Source organism: Pseudophryne corroboree, chromosome 2 (genome assembly GCF_028390025.1).
Source record: "Pseudophryne corroboree isolate aPseCor3 chromosome 2, aPseCor3.hap2, whole genome shotgun sequence".
NCBI classification, from domain to species: domain Eukaryota; kingdom Metazoa; phylum Chordata; class Amphibia; order Anura; family Myobatrachidae; genus Pseudophryne; species Pseudophryne corroboree.
Genome location: NC_086445.1, coordinates 1,028,202,763 through 1,028,226,478, shown reverse-complemented (window position 1 = coordinate 1,028,226,478; position 23,716 = coordinate 1,028,202,763). Strand labels below are relative to the sequence as shown.

Below are 23,716 nucleotides of genomic sequence, written 5' to 3'. Positions count from 1 at the left end.
CGGTTCCGTTCACTCATCGGATGAGTAATAATCACTTCTCTACGTAATTAGCCTTATTCTTTTTTTCTAAAAGAAATTCTGTATAATTATTTTAGTTGTACGTACTTTGGGGTCATAATGGGGGTCATTCCGAGTTGACCGCTAGCTGAAAATGTTCGCTGCGCAGCGATGATGCAAAAAAATGGCACTTCTGCGCATGCATATGCGGCGCAATGCGCACGCGCGACGTACTATTACAACGAACGATGTAGTTTCACACAGGGTCTAGCGAAGCTTTTCCGTCGCACTGCTGGCCGCAGAGTGATTGACAGGAAGTGGGCGTTTCTGGGTGTCAACTGACCGTTTTCAGGGAGTGATCGAAAAAAACGCAGGCGTGCCAGGAAAAACGCAGGCGTGGCTGGGCGAACGCAGGGCGTGTTTGTGACGTCAAAACAGGAACTGAACAGTCTGAAGTGATCGCAAGCGCTGAATAGGTCTGAAGCTACTCTGAAACTGCACAAAATTATTTTGTAGCCGCTCTGCGATCCTTTCGTTCGCACTTCTGCTAAGCTAAAATACACTCCCAGTGGGCGGCGGCATAGCGTTTGCACTGCTGCTAAAAACTGCTAGCGAGCGAACAACTCGGAATAACCCCCTATGTACTAAGCTTTGGAGAGAGATAAAGTACCAGCCAATCAGCTCCTAACAGTAATTTTTCAAACACAGCCTGTAACAGAGGTCATGGGTTCAATTCCCACCATGTCCCTAACTGTGGGGAGTTTGTATGTTCTCGCTGTGGTTGCGTGGGTTTCCGCCGGGTACTCCAGTTTCCTCTCGCAATTAAAAAAAAATACTGGTGTGATAGGGAATATAGATTGCAAGCTCCACTGGGGCAGGGACTGATGTTAATGGCAGGGGTGCCTCGGGTTGGTAGACCAGGACCAAATCAAATCATTTATGGGCAAAACTAGTGCTAGTGACTGCCAATCATAAAACTTGTGGACAATTAAAAGCAAAACTGTGTCCCACCGCATAACTGACCCAAAGGATGACAGATAAACACAATTTACTAAATGTAATATTTTTTTTAACAACTTTATCAATGAAAAACTTTTATCCTAGGGGTGCCGTGGAAAAAATGCTGATACTCTAGGACGCCGTGATTCAAGAAAGTTTGGGGACCACTGCTGTAAGCACTTACACCCCCATTGCTGGGAGTAAAACATCTGTCTGATGCAGGCGTCCTACCTGCATCCAGACGCCTCGGAGAAGCCTGGAAGACCGACTATACCCTCCCGCCGCTCCTATAAGATGCTACAGTTAGATACAGATGGGTCCACATTTATCTTGACCTTTAATAGGATTACCTGTGACTGGCCAGTCGGACTTAATCCCCTGCTGTAATGACTTAATCCCCTGCTGTATTGTTCTCTGTATTGTATTGCATCTGAGAACAATAGATGAAGGGTTTATGCTAATAAATCATGTTGTGACTAGGCGCAGAAAACTAGTCAAGATAACTGTGGACCCATCTGTAGTTGCTAATTAGCTGCTGCCCAGGAAAGCCCAGTTCTCGTTAGGCTCGGCTCACTTGAGATGCGTCCCAGACGGAGCTACAGCGGCAGCATCGCACGACGCATGCGCAGACCACATTTGTCAGTTTAGATGCATGCGCAACTGGCGGAGAATTGCGAGGTGCGTCTGTTTCTGCGGATACATCCAACTCAGAATCGGGCCCAAAGAGCCATAGGTCAATTGGGAATATTACTGTCTAGCTGGCCTGTTTGGCAGACGGGAACGGTCTGTACGCTCCACAGTAGGTTCTAGGGCAGCAGAGGATCAGGATCTGTAACTCATTAAGCGCTGCTCTGACTGTTTGGTCTGTGGACTGAAGAAGAAGAAGAAGAGAAGATCCGGCGGGGGGGGGCTCGGCGTGAGATGTAGCTTTAAATGCCAGAGCTATAAATACAGATCTCTGTAGGGAATGTAAAGAAAACACTTTTATAGGGGATAGTGTATCTTGCACTGTAAATTATACACGGGATAGTGTATATCTGCCTACTGTACATTATAAGCATGCTAGATGAAACTGTGGAGCCCTTTGTGCTTTCATACAGGAAAGAGAACGTTTAACATCTGCAATAACTTACAGAAGGGGGCGGATTCTTCTTTATAATGTACACGTTTTCATTGGGACGTAGTCGACTTTTAGGATGGGTGTGTCGGCATCTGCAGAATGTGAACATGTGATATGTCTACATACTGCAGGGACCGGAGGGCTAGGGTTAGCGATACTCACCGCCGGAAGCGCTGCAGGATCTGGAGGAAGTCACCGTGACACCACCGCTACACCTGGAAGGCACCGCTTTAGCCTCTGCACCAGGTAAGTCACCAATAGACCACTAGGGACCTTTTGGCGGCATTCTAATCATGTCAACATTTCATCAGTGTCAATATGAAATGTCGACGTGGACAGTAAAGTATCGACATACTAGTGAAAAAGGTCCAGCTAAACGGGTGATAATTCAATCAGCTACTGACTGTAATGGTCACTTCTAAGGAAAGTATGTCCAAGGTTCTGTCTGTCCATATACAGATGGAGCCCTGCTCATCTATCCCTTTAATCGGATTCACTGAGCCAGGGCAGTCGGACTTAGGGGGTAATTCCAAGTTGATCGCAGCAGGAATTTTGTTAACAGTTGGGCAAAACCATGTGCACTGCAGGGGAGGCAGATATAACATGTGCAGAGAGATAGATTTGGGTGGGTTATATTGTTTCTGTGCAGGGTAAATACTGGCTGCTTTATTTTTACACTGCAAATTAGATTGCAGATTGAACACACCACACCCAAATCTCTCTCTCTCTGCACATATATCTGCCTCCCCTGCACTGCACATGGTTTTGCCCAACTGCTAACAAAATTCCTGCTGCGATCAACTTGGAATTATCCCCTTAATCCCCTGCTGTAATGACTTAATCCCCTGCTGTATTGTTCTCTCTGTATTGTATAGATGAAAGGCTTATGCTAATAAGCCTCGGTGCACCTAGGTGCAGCAGAGAAGGCTAGATGAGCGAGGCTCCATCTGAATGTATCTCCCAGTACTGGAACCTATGGATGCTGTAACCCAAACCTCCTACACAGAACACGTAGTGTGCTGACCACAGGGGTGGAACGTGGCAATTACATAATTTGCCAGTCATGAGAGTGACCGGACGTCGCTGGGCTCCGGCTCCTGCGCGCCCCATGATGGCCACAGTAGTTCCCCTGCAGACTGCACATCAGCTCGTGGGACGTCACTGTCATCTTCAATACAACTGAATTCAAAGTATATAAGAACCCTCCTGCAGCTTTTACTAGTTACATTGCTTTATTTTCCTTCCGTGCTCTCTTCCCAGATGTTTATATTGGGGGTAATTCCAAGTTGATCGCAGCAGGATTTTTGTTAGCAATTGGGCAAAACCATGTGCACTGCAGGGGAGGCAGATGTAACATGTGCAGAGAGAGTTAGATTTGGGTGTGGTGTGTTCAATCTGCAATCTAAATTGCAGTGTAAAAATAAAGCAGCCAGTATTTACCCTGCACAGAAATAAAATAACCCACCCAAATCTAACTCTCTCTGCACATGTTATATCTGCCTCCCCTGCAGTGCACATGGTTTTGCCCAACTGCTAACAAAATTCCTGCTGCGATCAACTTGGAATTACCCCCATTATCGGGTGCATCCAGGCAGTGATATGAAGCAGACAGATACGGATACACATCTTGCATATTGGCATATAACAGGTTAATGCAGCGCTGACAAAGAGACAGTGGAAAGAAAACAAATGCGGAATTTGGGAAATATTTGAATGCGATTCCTAAATATTGTTGAAGATCCGGTTTCCCGCCCAGGCACAGAGACTGCAGCAACTACAAAGGACACAAGTGGAATCCTTTTCATAACAAATCAGCCAGAGGAGCGTTGTAGGGAGGGGAGAGGGTCTTACTGTGAACTTGGTGTAGAGCTGGTAGGTGAGCAGGGGGTTCGGGAGCTCCCGGAAGTAGAGTTTGCACAGGGACCCCACGCAGTGAATGTCCTGGAGGTAAACTTCTCTCGTCAGGTCTGGACATTGATCTGAGCCAAACTCCTGCCTGCAATAACACAGACAGAGACACAACAGGGGTGAGAGGGGGGTATAGGCCTGGTGCCCAGCTGCTAGGTGTGGCCACTGACAATACATAGGGACGTGACAGCGCGGTCTCCAGCACTATCAGCAATAGCATCTGTCGTGGGACTATGGAACTACAGGTCTCAGCATGCAGCCTGTGGCCTTTCTTCTGTCGTGGGACCAAGGAACTACTAGTCCCAGCATGCAACCTCTGGAACTTCATCCTTTGTTGGGCTATAGGACTACAGGTCCCAGCATGCAACTCATGGCTCTTCAAGTTCAAGAGCACCTTAAAATGCTCAACAGAACTCTCTGTGACTGTGCAGTTATTGTGAAACTACCTCTAGATTATTGGGCTGCCAGGCATGCTGGGGCTTGTAGTTCCACAACAACCGGAAAGGCCGGAGCTCAATTTAAAGCAAAAATAAAAAGTATTTCTGAAATTTACAGGCGAGATTTGGGATAAGTAATGTGGCCACAGTAGGAACTTAGATGTCAGCTTTGATTTCCTGTGAAGTACAATACATGTATATTATTATTATTATTATTATTATTATTACATAGCTGTTTATTAGGCATCATATGTTTAAAAAACACTGGACAAGGAGATCATTTTTATTTGGTACAGATTCACCTCCTGATCCACCCCATGCGGTGAAGCACAGTTCACATGAATGAGATTATTGTATATAATCTAGTTACCGTGGTGACAGAAAGTTGGTGATACATTTAGAATTCTTCTTAATTTCTGCGTAAATGTCACCTTACATGTGTCCAGATCTCCAACTAAGGGGGTAATTCAGACCTGATCGCTCGCTAGCAGTTTTTTGCAGCGCTGCGATCAGATAGTCACCCCCCATAGAGGAGTGTATTTTAGCTTCGCAAGTGTGCGATCGCATGTGCAGCTGAGCGGTACAAAAAAATAAGATTTTACTTACCGATAAATCTATTTCTCGTAGTCCGTAGTGGATGCTGGGACTCCGTAAGGACCATGGGGAATAGCGGCTCCGCAGGAGACAGGGCACAAGAATAAAAGCTTTAGGATCAGGTGGTGTGCACTGGCTCCTCCCCCTATGACCCTCCTCCAAGCCTCAGTTAGGATACTGTGCCCGGACGAGCGTACATAATAAGGAAGGATATTGAATCCCGGGTAAGACTCATACCAGCCACACCAATCACACCGTACAACTTGTGATCTGAACCCAGTTAACAGTATGATAACAACGAAGGAGCCTCTGAAAAGATGGCTAACAACAACAATAACCCGATTTAGTTAACAATAACTATGTACAAGTATTGCAGACAATCCGCACTTGGGATGGGCGCCCAGCATCCACTACGGACTACGAGAAATAGATTTATCGGTAAGTAAAATCTTATTTTCTCTGACGTCCTAGTGGATGCTGGGACTCCGTAAGGACCATGGGGATTATACCAAAGCTCCCAAACGGGCGGGAGAGTGCGGATGACTCTGCAGCACCAAATGAGAGAACTCCAGGTCCTCCTCAGCCAGGGTATCAAATTTGTAGAATTTAGCAAATGTGTTTGCCCCTGACCAAGTAGCTGCTCGGCAAAGTTGTAAAGCCGAGACCCCTCGGGCAGCCGCCCAAGATGAGCCCACTTTCCTTGTGGAATGGGCATTTACAGATTTTGGCTGTGGCAGGCCTGCCACAGAATGTGCAAGCTGAATTGTACTACAAATCCAACGAGCAATAGTCTGCTTAGAAGCAGGAGCACCCAGCTTGTTGGGTGCATACAGGATAAACAGCGAGTCAGACTTTCTGACTCCAGCCGTCCTGGAAACATATATTTTCAGGGCCCTGACAACGTCAAGTAACTTGGAGTCCTCCAAGTCCCTAGTAGCCGCAGGCACCACAATAGGTTGGTTCATGTGAAAAGCAGAAACCACCTTAGGGAGAAATTGAGGACGAGTCCTCAATTCTGCCCTGTCAGAATGAAAAATTAAGTAAGGGCTTTTATATGATAAAGCCGCCAATTCTGACACACGCCTGGCTGAAGCCAGGGCTAACAGCATCGTCACCTTCCATGTGAGATATTTTAAGTCCACAGTGGTGAGTGGTTCAAACCAATGTGACTTAAGGAACCTCAAAACAACATTGAGATCCCAAGGTGCCACTGGAGGCACAAAAGGAGGTTGTATATGCAGTACCCCTTTTACAAATGTCTGAACTTCAGGTACTGAAGCCAGTTCTTTCTGGAAGAAAATCGACAGGGCCGAAATTTGAACCTTAATGGACCCTAATTTTAGGCCCATAGACAGTCCTGTTTGCAGGAAATGGAGGAAACGACCCAGTTGAAATTCCTCTGTAGTGGCCTTCTTGGCCTCACACCACGCAACATATTTTCGCCAAATGCGGTGATAATGTTTTGCAGTTACATCCTTCCTGGCTTTGACCAGGGTAGGGATGACTTCATCTGGAATGCCTTTTTCCTTCAGGATCCGGCGTTCAACCGCCATGCCGTCAAACGCAGCCGCGGTAAGTCTTGGAACAGACAAGGCCCCTGCTGGAGCAGGTCCTTTCTTAGAGGTAGAGGCCACGGGTCTTCCGTGAGCATCTCTTGAAGTTCCGGGTACCAAGTCCTTCTTGGCCAATCCGGAACCACGAGTATCGTTCTTACTCCTCTCCTTCTTATGATTCTCAGTACTTTTGGTATGAGAGGCAGAGGAGGGAACACATACACTGACTGGTACACCCACGGTGTCACCAGAGCGTCCACCGCTATTGCCTGAGGGTCCCTTGACCTGGCGCAATATCTGTCTAGTTTTTTGTTTAGACGTGACGCCATCATGTCCACCTTTGGTTTTTCCCAACGGTTTACAATCAGGTGGAAGACTTCTGGGTGAAGTCCCCACTCTCCCGGGTGAAGGTCGTGTCTGCTGAGGAAGTCTGCTTCCCAGTTGTCCACTCCCGGAATGAACACTGCTGACAGAGCTATCACATGATTTTCCGCCCAGCGAAGAATCCTTGCAGCTTCTGCCATTGCCCTCCTGCTTCTCGTGCCGCCCTGTCTGTTTACGTGGGCGACTGACGTGATGTTGTCCGATTGGATCAATACCGCCTGACCCTGAAGCAGGGGTTTCGCTTGACTTAGGGCATTGTAAATGGCCCGTAGTTCCAGAATGTTTATATGAAGAGATGTTTCCATGCTTGACCACAAGCCCTGGAAGTTTCTTCCCTGTGTGACTGCTCCCCAGCCTCTCAGGCTTGCATCCGTGGTCACCAGGATCCAATCCTGAATGCCGAATCTGCGGCCCTCTAGAAGATGAGCACTCTGCAACCACCACAGGAGGGACACCCTTGTCTTTGGTGACAGGGTTATCCGCTGCTGCATCTGAAGATGCGAACCGGACCATTTGTCCAGTAGATCCCACTGAAACGTTCTTGCATGGAATCTTCCGAATGGAATTGCTTCGTAAGAAGCCACCATTTTTCCCAGGACCCTCGTGCACTGATGCACTGACACCTGGCCTGGTTTTAGGAGGTTCCTGACTAGCTCGGATAACTCCTTGGCCTTCTCCTCCGGGAGAAAAACCTTCTTCTGGACTGTGTCCAGAATCATTCCTAGGAACAGAAGACGTGTCGTTGGAATCAGCTGCGATTTTGGAATATTTAGGATCCACCCGTGCTGACGTAACACTATCTGAGATAGTGCTACTCCGACTTCTAACTGTTCCCTGGACCTTGCCCTTATCAGGAGATCGTCCAAGTAAGGGATAATTAAGATGCCTTTTCTTCGAAGAAGAATCATCATTTCGGCCATTACCTTGGTAAAGACCCGAGGTGCCGTGGACAACCCAAACGGCAGCGTCTGAAACTGATAATGACAGTCTTGTACTACAAACCTGAGATACCCTTGGTGAGAAGGGTAGATTGGGACGTGGAGATAAGCATCTTTGATGTCCAGAGACACCATATAGTCCCCTTCTTCCAGGTTCGCTATCACCGCTCTGAGTGATTCCATCTTGAATTTGAACCTTTTTATGTAAGTGTTCAAGGATTTCAGATTTAAAATTGGTCTCACCGAGCCGTCCGGCTTCGGTACCACAAACAGCATGGAATAATACCCCTTTCCTTGTTGTAGGAGGGGTACCTTGATTATCACCTGCTGGGAATACAGCTTGTGAATGGCTTCCAGAACTGCCTCCCTGTCGGAGGGAGACTTTGGCAGAGCAGACTTCAGGAACCGGCGAGGGGGAAACGCCTCGAATTCCAGTTTGTACCCCTGCGATACTACCTGTAGAATCCAGGGATCCACTTGCGAGTGAGCCCACTGCGCGTTGAAATTCTTGAGACAGGCCCCCACCAAGTCTGAGTCTGCTTGTAAAGCCCCAGCGTCATGCTGAAGACTTGGCAGAAGCAGGGGAAGGCTTCTGATCCTGGGAAGCGGCTGCATGGTGCAGTCTTTTTCCCCTTCCTCTGCCCCGGGGCAGAAAGGAATGGCCTTTTGCTCGCTTGTATTTATGGGAACGAAAGGACTGAGTTTGAAAAGACGGTGTCTTTTTCTGCTGATGTGAAGTGACCTGGGGTAAGAAGGTGGACTTTCCAGCCGTTGCCGTGGCCACCAGGTCCGAAAGACCAGCCCCAAATAACTCCTCCCCTTTATACGGCAATACTTCCATATGTCGTTTGGAATCCGCATCCCCTGACCACTGACGCGTCCATAACGTTCTTCTGGCAGAGATGGACAGAGCACTTACTCTTGATGCCAGGGTGCAAATATCCCTCTGTGCATCACGCATATATAGTAATGCATCCTTCAAATGCTCTATAGTTAACAATATATTGTCCCTATCCAGGGTATCAATATTTTCAGTCAGGGAATCCGACCACGCGACTCCAGCACTGCACATCCAGGCTGAAGCGATTGCTGGTCGCAGTATAACACCAGTATGTGTGTATATACTTTTTAGGATATTTTCCAGCCTTCTATCAGCTGGTTCTTTGAGGGTGGCCGTATCAGGAGACGGTAACGCTACTTGTTTAGATAAACGTGTGAGCGCCTTATCTACCCTAGGGGGTGTTTCCCAACGTGTCCTAACCTCTGATGGGAAAGGATATAGTGCCAATAATTTATTAGAAATTAGCAGTTTTTTGTCGGGAGAAACCCACGCTTTATCACATACCTCATTCAATTCATCTGACTCAGGAAAAACTATTGGTAGTTTTTTCACCCCCCACATAATACCCTTCTTAGTGGTATTTGTAGTGTCAGAAATGTGCAATGCTTCCTTCATTGCCGTGATCATGTAACGTGTGGCCCTACTGGACATTACGTTCGACTCATCACCGTCGACACTAGACTCAGTATCTGTGTCTGGGTCTGTGTCGACCCACTGAGGTAACGGGCGTTTTAGGGCCCCTGACGGTGTCTGAGACGCCTGGACAGGCACTAATTGATTTGCCGGCTGTCTCATGTCGTCAACAGTTTTTTGCAAAGTGTTGACATTATCACTTAATTGTTTGGACACGATCATCCAGTCAGGTGTCGACTCCCTAGGGGGTGACATCACTAACGCAGGCAATTGCTCCGCCTCCACATCATTTTCCTCCTCATACATGTCGACACACACGTACCGACACACAGCACACACACCGGGAATGCTCTGATAGAGGACAGGACCCCACGAGCCCTTTGGAGAGACAGAGGGAGAGTCTGCCAGCACACACCCAGCGCTATATATATATACAGGGATAACCTTATATAAGTGTTATTCCCTTATAGCTGCTGTTTATATTGTCATTTGCTGCCAATAGTGCCCCCCCTTCTCTTTTTTACCCTGATTCTGAAGCAGGACTGCAGGGGAGAGTCAGGGAGCCGTCCTTCCAGCGGAACTGTGAGGGAAAATGGCGCTTGTGTGCTGAGGAGATAGGCTCCGCCCCTTCACGACGTCCTTATCTCCCGCTCTTTTGTGTAAAAATGGCAGGGGTTAAAATACATCCATATAGCCCAGGAGCTATATGTGATGTATTCTTTTGCCACCTAAGGTATTATCATTTATATTGCGTCTCAGGGCGCTCCCCCCCAAGCGCCCTGCACCCTCAGTGACCGGAGTGTGAAGTGTGCTGAGAGCAATGGCGCACAGCTGCGGTGCTGTGCGCTACCTTAGTCTGAAGACAGGATTGTCTACTGCCGCCGATTTCACCGGACCTCTTCGTCTCTTCTGGCTCTGTAAGGGGGACGGCGGCGCGGCTCCGGTGACCCATCCAGGCTGTACCTGTGATCGTCCCTCTGGAGCTAATGTCCAGTAGCCTAAGAAGCCCAATCTGCACGCAGGTGAGTTCGCTTCTTCTCCCCTTAGTCCCACGATGCAGTGAGCCTGTTGCCAGCAGGACTCACTGAAAATAAAAAACCTAAATTAAACTTTTATTCTAAGCAGCTCAGGAGAGCCACCTAGCCTGCACCCTTCTCGTTCGGGCACAAAAATCTAACTGAGGCTTGGAAGAGGGTCATAGGGGGAGGAGCCAGTGCACACCACCTGATCCTAAAGCTTTTACTCTTGTGCCCTGTCTCCTGCGGAGCCGCTATTCCCCATGGTCCTTACGGAGTCCCAGCATCCACTAGGACGTCAGAGAAAACTCTGTGCAGTTTCTGAGTAGCTCAGAACTTACTCAGCCGCTGCGATCACTTCAGCCTGTCCGGTCCCGGAATTGACGTCAGACACCCACCCTGCAAACGCTTGGACACGCCTGCGTTTTTCCAAACACTCCCAGAAAACGGTCAGTTGACACCCACAAACGCCCTCTTCCTGTCAATCTCCTTGCGTTCGGCTGTGCGAATGGATTCTTCGTAAAACCCATCGCACAGCAACGATCTGCTTTGTACCCGTGCAACGCCCCTGCGCATTGCGGTGTATACGCATGCTGCAAAAAAAGCTAGGGTGCGATCAGGTCTGAATTACCCCCTATGTTGTGAAAATGTATTTGCAGGAAAATGTGAATGTATAGAACTCAGTGACTGGCGTGACCCCTTCACTGGGCCGTAATGACTTCAATAAAATGGGATATAGTCAATTTGACGACGGTCGGGATCCCAGCATTCAGGATACCGAAACTGAAATCCCAACAGCCGACAATGCCTCCAGCCGGAATCCCGGTACACAAGGGCTATTCCCACTCGTGGGTGTCCACCAAACCCCAATAAAACGGGTGGTATTCATGTGACCGGCGGTCACCTGACCGACAGTCACATGACCTCCGCCACCATCCCGACGGGTCACTATCCCGATGGTCGGCATGCCGACCAACAGGGACTATTTCTACTCGTGGGTGTCCACGACACCCATAGAGTGGGAATAGAACCCGTGGCGACCGCAGGTCGCCACCGAGCCCGCAAGGGGCTAGCTGCACTCGCCCCTCCCCGCTGGGATCCCGGCGTCGGTACGCTGCCGGGATCCCGGCGTCGGTAAGGTGACCGGCGGTCTCCTGACCGCCGGTCAGCAGTACTACACCCAATAAAACATATATGGTAATGGCCGATCTGTCAGCTTGGAGGAACTTTGTCCCATTCCTCCTGGTAAAATAGCTTCAAATCATGGATGTTGGTGACTTCTTGCGTGAACACCCAGATGAATAAAAAAGCATGCTGTATCATTTTGGATTTGGTTTATTGGGTTCTCTTTACATACTTTTATGACTTAGATGGAGATTTAAGCAGATCCAAGGTCCCATTTCTGCAGAAATTCTGAAAATCCTGAAGGATTCACAAACTAGCAACTACAAATGACTGGAATAAAATTATTTCTATACAAGGATGAGGTCACTGGGTATTCCCATGAGGTAATACCTAATTAATGGAGCTTTTTTCATCTTACCCTCAGCGGGAGATCACACAGACTAGACCATGGCGGATTCTGACCTATATAGTCTCATCTAACTTTTATTAGTGACAAGCTTTGGTAATGTATTTCCGCTTCTGCAAACCTGCACAGGTTCGCAGCGCATGTTTTCTGCCTTAACCCAAAAAAGCGCGAGTACCTCAGCTTCTGTATGTTAGACGTTATTCCTGATAGCCGGTAGATTCCATCCACAACGCCGTGACTCTCGATGAACTCTGCGCAGCTCTTCAACACCAGGGGAACTACAGGAGAGAGACGGAAAGGGGTCACTCTGAGAGGAGCGGGTCATTACCTATCAGTTATGAATGGAAATAGGTACAAATATTTTAAATGAATACATTCGACAAGCAGTTTGTCTTCAGTCGGAATCTTATAACGACTTATAAAGTTGCGTCAGCTTGAAAATCATTTTCACTTCTTAACCAATGGTCAAGCAAGCAGCATGGCAGCTACCAGCTGATGCCAGATGACCCAGATGCCTCTATGGCTGGTTACCTGATGTCATTCATATTACATTGCACTACCGGCAGTACGTTACACCAGTTACAAGGTATTGTTGCGTTAATCAGCACAAATCATGTGACATTACACTAAAAACGTGCGGTGACGCCTACACAGGCAGAGGGAGCTGACAGACACGTTAGTTTGGATTAACCCCCATTGGCCCTGAGGTCTGAGCTGTTCTTTCCTCAACCGTAACCATCATCATCATCAATTATTCATCAAGAAGCAATTTCTGCAGCTCATACAACCAGGGGTGGGGCGATTATAATGCAGAAGGATATATATATATATATATATATATATAGACTACATACAAACCAACTGTTCTGTTCTCTCCTGTTGTATAGGGTTGACGTATCATGCAGAAAGGTGTGGCGAAGTTGCCGTACCAGCCAATCAGCTTTTACCTAACGTTTTATTGAATTTGCTTGACAAATGCTACCTCAAAGTTCTTTGGTTGCTATGGGAAACTTCTCCACTCTTTCCGCTGCTTGAAACAGAAAGCCCATAATCCCATCACCTGTAACCCTACCCACATGTGCCATCTGCCTGTTATTGGGCAGGTGAAGGCGTACCCGGAGAGCAGTGCTCCCTCCATCTTGAAGCTGTAAAGAGCCAACCAAGGTGTCAGGAGATAAAGTATCAGCCAATCAGCTCCTAACTGTCCTGTCGCAGGCTGTATTTGAAAAATGACAGGAGCTGGTTGGCTGGCTTTATTTCCACTTTATCTCTCGCCGAGGCTTAGTAAATAGGAACAGTCCCCGGCACAAGAGACTGGGCTCTGTCTGGCACACGTGGTTCCTGGGGATGTATGGTACATTGGTCACCAAGAACTGGGAAATATCATACTTACCTACTTTACATTTCTCCTCTCTCTGGGAGAAGCCCGGAGGAGAGGACATCAGCAAGCCCCACCACCACATCGAAAAACGCAGCAATTCGCGGGCCCGCAGGAAGGGGGCGGGGCTAAAATGATGCAATTGGCATCATTTTAACCCCTTCCCCACCACACGGACCCGCGAATATGGGGGATTATCTCTCCATCCTGCCAGCATCACTAGGGTGCGAGCAGGATGCAGGAGACCTGCCTACTCTTCCGGGGGTGCGGGAGGCTACCCAAAAAAACGGGAGCCTCCCGCAGCTTCCGGGAGAGTAGGTAAGTATGGGATATATAGGGCCAGTTTTTGTGATTCCAACATGGGCACCTATTTGTAAATACAGATAACTATGGTATTTATTCATGGGATGTAGTTATGTGACCGGCGGTTGGCCGAACCCAAGCCATATGCATCTGGCTTCATATGCTGTGTGCGTTCAGTTTGGGTTACAGGTTAGTGTGAGCTATCCAGCAGTTCCCTGTGCACTTCCTGCCCTAAAGTACCAGCTTGTGCAGACTGCATTACAGAAACACTGATACTTTAGTATTACATGCAGGGCTTAAAGCATAGTTACCTACTTCGCTGCCTCCTCTTCCGGGAGGAGGCAGCGTTGTAGGTGTATGGGGGGCGTGGCCGGCACAGGATAGGCGGTCCGGAGGCGTGGCTGGCAGCAGAATGGGCGGTCCGGGGGCGTAACATCAGGATCGCGTCATCGTGACTCCGCCCCCCGCTGTGCTGTGCCGAGAAACGAGCCGCTGCATAGCGGGGGGCGGAGCTACGATGACGCGATTCAGCGCGAATCGCGTCATCGGACCCCCTCGGGCCGCCTGCTTGTTCTCTGTTGCGGGCGGCCGAGGGGGAAAGCGGGAGGCTTGCCCACCTTTCCGGGGGGCCGGGAGGGTCACCCGATTTTCGGGAGCCTCCCGGCCATTCCGGGAGGGTAGGCAAGTATGTCTTAAAGTGGTCCTGGTGAGGTGGTGGAACTCATGGAGGAGGACCATGGAGGCACCAGGACCTGAGGAAGGAGTAGGTGGCTGCAGCTCATCAGCAACACTAGTGCCGCCTGTATCATCGATTGATGCAGATGATGGGGTGGGCTTTTCTGTTGGAATTACTGTGCAGGGCAATGGACATGGTGGGACTAGTTCCCAATGCCAATACAGGTGGTGGAACTCAGTTCCACCTCGTCCCCCCCCCCCCCCCACACTTTAACCCCTGATTACATGTAAGCAACAGTATAACAGCACTATGTAGCTGTCCCCAGCAGGTTTCTCCTCCAAGCAGCAGCCAGCGCCCACTAACACGTCTGCTGATTAGGGTAACCCTGAGAAACGCTGAAGATGATCAAGGCAAGTTCTGGTTATAGATCAGTCCAGGGACCCAGTTTAGTACAACATGAAACTTTCTCTAATGAGGAGGTGAGACAAAGTTACGCTAGGAACCCGTCCATGCATCAAAGATATAGGGATAGGCGTATCAAGCCTTCAGCTCCTATTTGTCATTTGTAATACCCGTACTGATTGTCTGGGGCATTATCACCTTTCACTTATCACTTCTTTATCACTTCTCCAGGCTTTTAGATATAAATATATCTGCCCCAAAGTGTGTCCTTAGGAATGAGGTCAAAAGCGAACAGTCTGCAATCTTGTCTGGCCTTCCAGTAAAATCTTTCCTCGTGGGTAAAAGTTCCAGGATGCACAGTGGACTGCAGGACGAGTCAGACGCAACAGGCCGTTGTCTTTGCTCCCCTGTCCAACTGCCGGAACTTCCCGTCTCATTTCCTCTCATGCTCGCACTTTCCCTGTGACTTCCCCATTCTCAGCACAGGCGACGCCTCATGTATCATCTGGTGCCTCGACGCTGAGGTGTGAGGCTCAGGGACACAAGTGTCAGTGCGAATGCTGGGACTATGCCTATATGGCTGGGTGTCAGCTTCTGTAGTCAGTGGTAGGGTCCCAATGAGCAGACCTCAGAGGGTAATGTGTGTTTAGGGTGACTGGGTACAGGGTCTATTCTGTTACTATAAATAACACAGGTATGAAAAATCCATTCACAAAATATCTGAGTATTACTGGGATTAGCTGGCACAGGGCTCTGCTATCATCAGGGCCTATCCCCTGCTGCGCTGCGCTACTGCGCAATATGCGTCGGGGGCCGAGGTCTATGGTCCTTGTGATAGTTGTCAGCTCACCTTAATTATCAGGGACTATTCCATGTTGCAGAGAACTGTCCCTAACTTTAGGGGGGTATTCAATTAGGCCCGTTTTTTTAGCCTAGGCACAAAAACTGGACTTTTTGCTATTTTTAGGGCAAATGGGGATTCGCCATATTCATTTGCAGGGCGTTTTTTTCGCCTGGGCAAAAAATTCAGCAGGAGCTGAAATCATGTGTATTGGCGAATCCACGTTTTCTCACCTGTGCCGGCGAAACCGTGGGCCGTTTTCACAGATTTTTAGCCATTTTTTGCCAATGCCTTTTCACTAAAAAAAAAAACAAGGTGAAAAGGCATTGCAGAAAATAAGCTTCAAAAACGGGCGAAAACGAGCCTCAATTGAATAGGCAGAAGGGCGAATTCAATAGCTCCGAGATTACCAGAGCTAATTGAATATCCCCCTAAAAGTTTTATTTTTATATTTATTTTTATTCAGTGGAACTGACAGCCCATATCTGTGTTTCTAATTCTACTGCGTGTGGGCGTGCTGGCGAGCTGGCTCACGCATGTGCATATATCGGTAAAGGCTGGTCCGGTGTGTAGGTAAGTTAACCCTTGGCGCTCCAGACCAGCATCCCTCAGCAATATTCTTTTGATGATTGTGGCCACAAGGGCGACCGCCCCACAGGCGCGGCTGCATGTGCTTTTGCGCGCATCAGGAATCAGGCCCTATTACAGCATGTGACATAACTATACAGCGCACAAATATATCACTCAGCGGTTAATCTGTAACTAACACTCGGAATGCATTCGTTACAGATGACACCCTATTTACTCTACATATCAGCAGCTACTTATCAGCTTTCATTACCACTCGTCCAGAACACCTGAGTAGCTGAAGGGTGACATTCCTGGCGTGGGTACTCCACTGCGCTCACCCGGCACTCACCCCTCTCTCCCCACACCCACTACATTTACTATTTCCAGCGAGTCTTGCTCGTCTCTCCCTGTTCATCCACACACTGACGCTACCTTCCCTTCCTCAATGTGCAGATATATTACTCTTAATCACACCGCCAAACTGTCCTGGATTATGTGGGCCTGGCCGGATTCTAGGGTATAGGGCTACACTCCCACTCGGCAGCAACTGGCAGCCAGCTGGTAATATCGGTTGGTGTATCTGTTATATGTACCAACTTTTCCTTTTTTCAAACTGGTATGATGTGACCATGCCGCCTGCTATTGAGATGAAGGAAGATAAAAGTTTTTTTCCTCATGGCGGCTCTTATTACGTTATGGTGACACCGAGCTGGCGCGGTCCAGGTGCTGTTATTTACACTCTTGCTGGGCATCAGCTCCTGTTTATGTGCGAGATGCCAGCTGCTTTTATTTGCTCATTCTGCCTGAAATGCAGAAACCAGAAGCACATCTGCATCATCTGATCTCCTGATGATTGTAAACAGCTGCTGGAAAAAAACAGAGACACCTCAGACATCTTGTCAGCTGATTGCAGCCACTGACAAATGGGGATGATCTGTTATCTGAGAGCCTGACATAGTAACTGCTCCCACTGTGGAGAAAACATCTCCAAAAACTGTTTCTGTTACATAGGAGTGGACCCTGAACCTACACGGGCAGCTCCGGCATCCTTACCATACAAAGCTTCTTATAAACTACATCTACTCATACCCTCCACCATGACCCATTCCATAAGGTACAAAATCCTCTGTTCCTGGACGTCACTGCCAGCGGCAGCTGCAGAGGCGGGGCTGCAGCACAGTCCAAAATTCAAAAAGGGGAGCCGCACCAACTGCCAGCGAGTTCCGGCCGGCAATATTTGGCAGTGTTCGGGGTGGCAGTTGGTGCGGCTCCTCTATCTGAATTTTGGACTGTGCTGCAAGCCCTCATCTGGAGAAGCCACTGGCAAGGAAGTCCAGGAACAAAACATTTGCAGCCTATCCAGTCACTAGGAACCAGTGACATCACCGAGTACACAACATATCCAGTCACTAGGAACCAGTGACATCACTGAGAGTGCAGCCTATCCAGTCACTAGGAACCAGTGACATCACTGAGAATGCAGCCTATCCAGTCACTAGGAACCAGTGACATCACTGAGAGTGCAGCCTATCCAGTCACTAGGAACCAGTGACATCACTGAGAAAACAACCTATCCAGTCACTAGGAACCAGTGACATCACTGAGAATGCAGCCTATCCAGTCACTAGGAACCAGTGACATCACTGAGAGTGCAGCCTATCCAGTCACTAGAAACTAGTGACACCACTGAGAGTACAGCCTATCCAGTCACTAGGAGCCAGTGACATCACTGAGAGTGCAGCCTGTCCAGTCACTAGGAACCAGTGATATCACTGAGAGTGCAGCCTGTCCAGTCACTAGGAACCAGTGATATCACTGAGAGTGCAGCCTCTCCAGTCACTAGGAACCAGTGATATCACTGAGAGTGCAGCCTATCCACTCACTAGGAACCAGTGATATTACTGAGAGTACAGCCTATCCACTCACTAGGAACCAGTGACATCACTGAGAGTGCAGCCTATCCACTCACTAGGAACCAGTGATATCACTGGGACTGCAACCTATCCAGTCACTAGGAACCAGTGACATCACAGAGAGTGCAGCCTATCCAGTCACTAGGAACCAGTGACATCACAGAGATTGCAGCCTATCCAGTCACTAGGAACCAGTGATATCACAGAGAGTGCAGCCTATCCAGTCACTAGGAACCAGTGACATCACAGAGATTGCAGCCTATCCAGTCACTAGGAACCAGTGATATCACAGAGAGTGCAGCCTATCCAGTCACTAGGAACCAGTGACATCACAGAGAGTGCAAATTATTTAGTATCTCATGAATATTGATACAGTATTGTTTCAGTGAGGCCATACACATTGGATTCAGCAAAAGTATTATCCATATACAGAGAAATGTATTTGATCAGTAATAAGATGATGCTGGTCAGTGAGCCGACAGAGGGTGCGCTGAGTTACATAATGTTTGGCTCTGTACCGTACTGTACTGTGTGCGGCTATTAGAGTAACCTAGCTGTAATATGATAGGACGTAACAGAGTCTCAGTTTAGAAAAACTACAGCAACAAAGAGATTCGTGTCGGCACACTCAAATAATTGACATTAGCATACTGTAACTTTTGCTCCAAAACCCGTGTGTGGTGATGAAGGAGTCTGATCCTTTGATAGTTAGTTAGGTCCCTAAGGCTGTTTGTCAGTCCAGTAATAAATACATGAAATAAAGGACAAGTATACAGGAGTATGGCCTATTTGGTTGTACTATGAATGAGGCGACGTCAGTGGCTGTATTATTTATGGTATAAATATCGCTGGTACGCCATAGTGTACACGCTGGACACTCGCCAGACACCAGCTGTTTGAGGGGAGACCACACGCTAATAAAGCATCACTATTCCGAGCCCCCAGCTGCCGGCAAAGTGTCCGTCAATCCTCCAGAGCAGATTCCAGCCAGCTTATAAGCCTTGAGACAAATGAATGTCACAGTCCATACACCACGCAGCACGCCCTGGAGGAAAGCCTGCTCTGCTACCGCTCACACATTAGACTGAAAGCAGAACGGCCAGAGTCAGCACTGTCTGCACTTATCCATTGCTTGTCTCATACCCTAACCCGCCTGGGTGGCGGCTGGGGCTAAGATAGTGAGGGGTGGCGGCTACGGCTAATCACAGGGGGTGGCGGCTGGGGCTAAGATAGTGGGGGGGTTACGGCTAATCACAGGGGGTGGCGGCTAAGGCTAAGATAGTGGGGGGGTTACGGCTAATCACAGGGGGTGGCGGCTAAGGCTAAGATAGTGGGGGGGTTACGGCTAATCACAGGGGGTGGCGGCTAAGGCTAAGATAGTGGGGGGGTTACGGCTAATCACAGGGGGTGGCGGCTGGGGCTAAGATAGTGGGGGGTGGCGGCTACGGCTTATCACAGGGGGTGGCGGTTAGGGCTAAGATAGTGGGGGGTGGCGGCTACGGCTAATCACAGGGGGTGACGGCTAAGGCTAAGATAGTGGGAGGGTTACGGCTAATCACAGGGTGGCGGCTGGGGCTAAGATAGTGGGGGTGGCGGCTACGGCTAATCACAGGGGGTGTCGTTAGGGCTAAGATAGTGGGGGGGTTACGGCTAATCACAGGGGGTGGCGGCTGGGGCTAAGATAGTGGGGGGTGGCGGCTACGGCTAATCACAGGGGGTGGCGGCTGGGGCTAAGATAGTGAGGGGGTGGCGGCTACGGCTAATGACAGGGGGTGGCGGCTAAGGCTAAAATAGTGGTGGGTTACGGCTAATCACAGGGGGTGGCGGCTGGGACTAAGATAGTGGGGGTGGCGGCTACGGCTAATCACAGGGGGTGGCGGCTAAGATAGTGGGGGGCTTACGGCTAATCACAGGGGGTGGCGGCTAGGGCTAAGATAGTGAGAGGGTGGCGGCTACGGCTAATCACAGGGGGTGGCGGCTGGGGCTAAGATAGTGAGGAGGTGGCGGCTACGGCTAATGACAGGGGGTGGCGGCTAAGGCTAAAATAGTGGGGGGTTACGGCTAATCACAGGGGGTGGCGGCTGGGACTAAGATAGTGGGGGTGGCGGCTACGGCTAATCACAGGGGGTGGCGGCTAAGATAGTGGAGGGCTTACAGCTAATCACAGGGGGTGGCGGCTAGGGCTAAGATAGTGAGAGGGTGGCGGCTATGGCTAATCACAGGGGGTGGCGGCTGGGGCTAAGATAGTGAGGGGGTGGTGGCTACGGCTAATCACAGGGGGTGGCGGCTGGGGCTTAGATAGTGAGGGGGTGGTGGCTACGGCTAATCACAGGGGGTGGCGGCTAGGGTTAAGATAGTGGGGGGCTTTCGGCTAATCACAGGGGGTGGCGGCTAGGGCTAAGATAGTGGGGGGCTTACGGCTACGGCTAATCACAGGGGGTGGCGGTTAAGGCTAAGATAGTGGTGGGGTGGTTACGGCCAAACCCCCTTGTAGTGCATAACCATAACTCCCCTCTCCGCCCCAGGCCCTAACCCTGACCCTCACCCCAATACTTACCTTCGGGATGCTATCTGTCGTGATTCCGGAACCGGGATTCCGAGTGGTGTTGAAATTCCGGCGTTGGTCACCTGACCGCAGGCATCCAGAGCGCCGGGATGTTGACCGCATCCCAGCCATATCTGTAAGGTAACATTAACCGCCATATATGGTGTTACTGGGCTTGAGAATATAAAATCCCCAAATCTGCATTAACGAGTATATATCAGACGTCTCAGCATTTCCAGTCAGAGGGAAAATGCAAAAAATAAAAATGAACAAAAAGAAAGAGGCCATTTTTAATTAGGGTTTTAGTAAATATTTATATTATTACTTTTAATAAAATATTTCTTAAGCACAACAACAATGGCCCTCATTCCGAGTTGTTCGCTCGGTATTTTTCATCGCATCGCAGTGAAAATCCGCTTAGTACGCATGCGCAATGTTCGCACTGCGACTGCGCCAAGTAACTTTACTATGAAGAAAGTATTTTTACTCACGGCTTTTTCTTCGCTCCGGCGATCGTAATGTGATTGACAGGAAATGGGTGTTACTGGGCGGATACACGGCGTTTCAGGGGCGTGTGGCTGAAAACGCTACCGTTTCCGGAAAAAACGCAGGAGTGGCCGGGGAAACGGTGGGAGTGCCTGGGCGAACGCTGGGTGTGTTTGTGACGACAACCAGGAACGACAAGCACTGAAATGATCGCACAGGCAGAGTAAGTCTGGAGCTACTCTGAAACTGCTAACTCGTTTGTAATCGCAATATTGCGCGTACGTCGGTCGCAATTTTAAGAAGCTAAGATTCACTCCCAGTAGGCGGCGGCTTAGCGTGTGTAACTCTGCTACATTCGCCTTGCGAGCGAACAACTCGGAATGAGGGCCAATATACACAGTGCTACACAAACAAAAGCGCACCGCTATAAGGTAAGAGCTAGCAATCTAATAGATGACAGCTGGCACGGAACGCTATGTATGACCTAACGCGGCGAGTAATGCGCAGTGATAATAGTAACACTGGCACGGCTCCACGGCTCACAATCTAGAGTAAATGTTTTATGATGTAGTCATTAATCAGTTGGCAAACACAGGCTGAGTCCTCTGCCAGAGACGTACAGGGAACCTATCACTGAGTTTCTGTGTAGACATCACAGTACTCTGGCTGTGTTCTGGGGATAACAGTGCGCACTATGGGGGTCATTCATTCGCTAGCTGTTTTTAGCAGCCGTGCAAACGCTATGCCGCCTCCCACTGGGAGTGTATTTTAGCTTAGCAGAAGTGCGAACGAAAGGATCGCAGAGCGGCGGCAGACTTTTTTTGTGCAGTTTCAGAGTAGCTTCAGACCTACTCAGCGCTTGCGATCACTTCAAACTGTTAAGTTCCTGTTTTGACGTCATGAACACGCCCTGCGTTTGCCCAGCCACGCCTGCATTGACACCCAGAAACGCCGCTTTCCTGTCAATCACTCTGCTGCCAGCAGTGCGACTGAAAAGCTTCGCTAGACCCTGTGTGAAACTACATCGGCCGTTGTGAAAGTACGTCGCGCGTGCGCATTGCCTTTTTTTGCTTCATCGCTGCACAGCGAACATTTTCATCTAGCGATCAACTCGGAATGACCCCCAATATCCCAATGTCTGCCCTGTTAGTGCTGCAGCTGTGTGTTACAGCTAGCGCAACGTGAGATGCAGCTGCTGTCAGAGGCTCTTTTGGAGACATCGTGGGAGATATGCCCTAACAGCGTATACGCCATATAGTAATACACGGAACAGTGTTCTATCATTGCTACATAAAGTACTTTTTATAAGCATTAACCATAAAATATGTATTGTAGATGATTTTGCCCATTTAGTAGAGCATTAATGACAGATAGATACATGGATATGCTTTCCATACACATTCATTAGCAACCTGATTATTTGATTGACAGCAGTACACGAAGAACCAGAGCATGACGCACCATTACCTCTAGTACAGTTTAGTCATATCTCCTAGTATTGCTTATGCCACGTCATGTGTATCATTCACTACTTACCACTGTGCCCTGGCAGCAATATACTATGGGGTCTATTTACTGGGGGTTATAGCAGGGACGTGCGGTGAGGTGTTTGGCCAGATCTGTGACTGATTTCCTGACTCCGCCCAGCGCTATACACACAGTCACAGATCTGGGCAAATATATAGTATATATATATGTATATATATATATATATATATATATATATATAAAATACAAAGCCAGTGATTACTATATCTATTTACTAAGACTTGGACGGAGATAAAGTACCAGCCAATCAGCTCCTAACTGCCATGTTACAGCCTGTGTTTGAAAAATGACAGGAGCTGATTAGCTGGTACTTTATCTCCATCCAAGTCTTAGTAAATAGATATAGTAATCACTGGCTTTGTATTTTATATATATATATATATATATATATATCCTATATATTTGCCCAGATCTGTGACTGTGTGTATAGCGCTGGGCGGAGTCACACAGCGTTAGGAAATCAGTCACAGATCTGGCCAAACACCTCACCGCACGTCCCTGCTATAACCCCCAGCATGCGGTACTAGCGGCACTGTAACCCCCGGAGTACGGGGCTATGTGTAGGACTGGACGCCCCCTTATATACCCCGGGTGGGGGCAGCTCTGTGGTCCCTGTGCCCCGGCTGCTGGATGCCGCTCTCCTCGCTGACTCCCCTCCTCTCCCAGCCCAGGCAGCCGCCCCCTCCGCTCCCTGTTTCCCGCTCACCCACGGCCGCATCCAGGCTGGGCGGTGGTGTAGGCCTCATGCCGATTCCCGGACTGACCCAATGGCAGCTCCGGCGCCACCTGCCTGCGGGGCCAAGGAGGAGAAGCTCCGGCCAGCGGGATGCAGAGAGAGGCGAGCTGGCCAGGAAAGGTGAGGGACCCATGGTAGGGAGTCTCCCCCAATACCCCGACCCCATTATACATACCCCATCCCCATTATATATAACCCCCACAGTATACCCATCCCCATTATATATACCCCCCCAGTGTACCCATCCCCATTATATATACCCCCACAGCGTACTCCACCCCATTATATATTCCCCCGACAGTGTACCCCACCCCATTATATATACCCCATTATACTCCCCCACCCGCAGCGCCCGCGGACCCCATCT

The 23,716-nt window shown here is 49.1% G+C and overlaps 1 protein-coding gene across 1 annotated transcript in view; it reads right to left on the bottom strand.

Moving 5' to 3' along the window:
* The window catches only part of ARHGAP31 (Rho GTPase activating protein 31), a 207,781-nt gene that overhangs the window by 100,514 nt on the left and 83,551 nt on the right, over window positions 1-23,716 (bottom strand). Inside the window, exons 2-3 of the mRNA XM_063956769.1 lie at window positions 12,127-12,229; window positions 3,968-4,112 (exon numbers count right to left, since the gene is read on the bottom strand). Coding sequence (XP_063812839.1) covers window positions 3,968-4,112; window positions 12,127-12,229 — 248 coding nt within the window. The remainder of the gene's footprint in view (window positions 1-3,967; window positions 4,113-12,126; window positions 12,230-23,716) is intronic.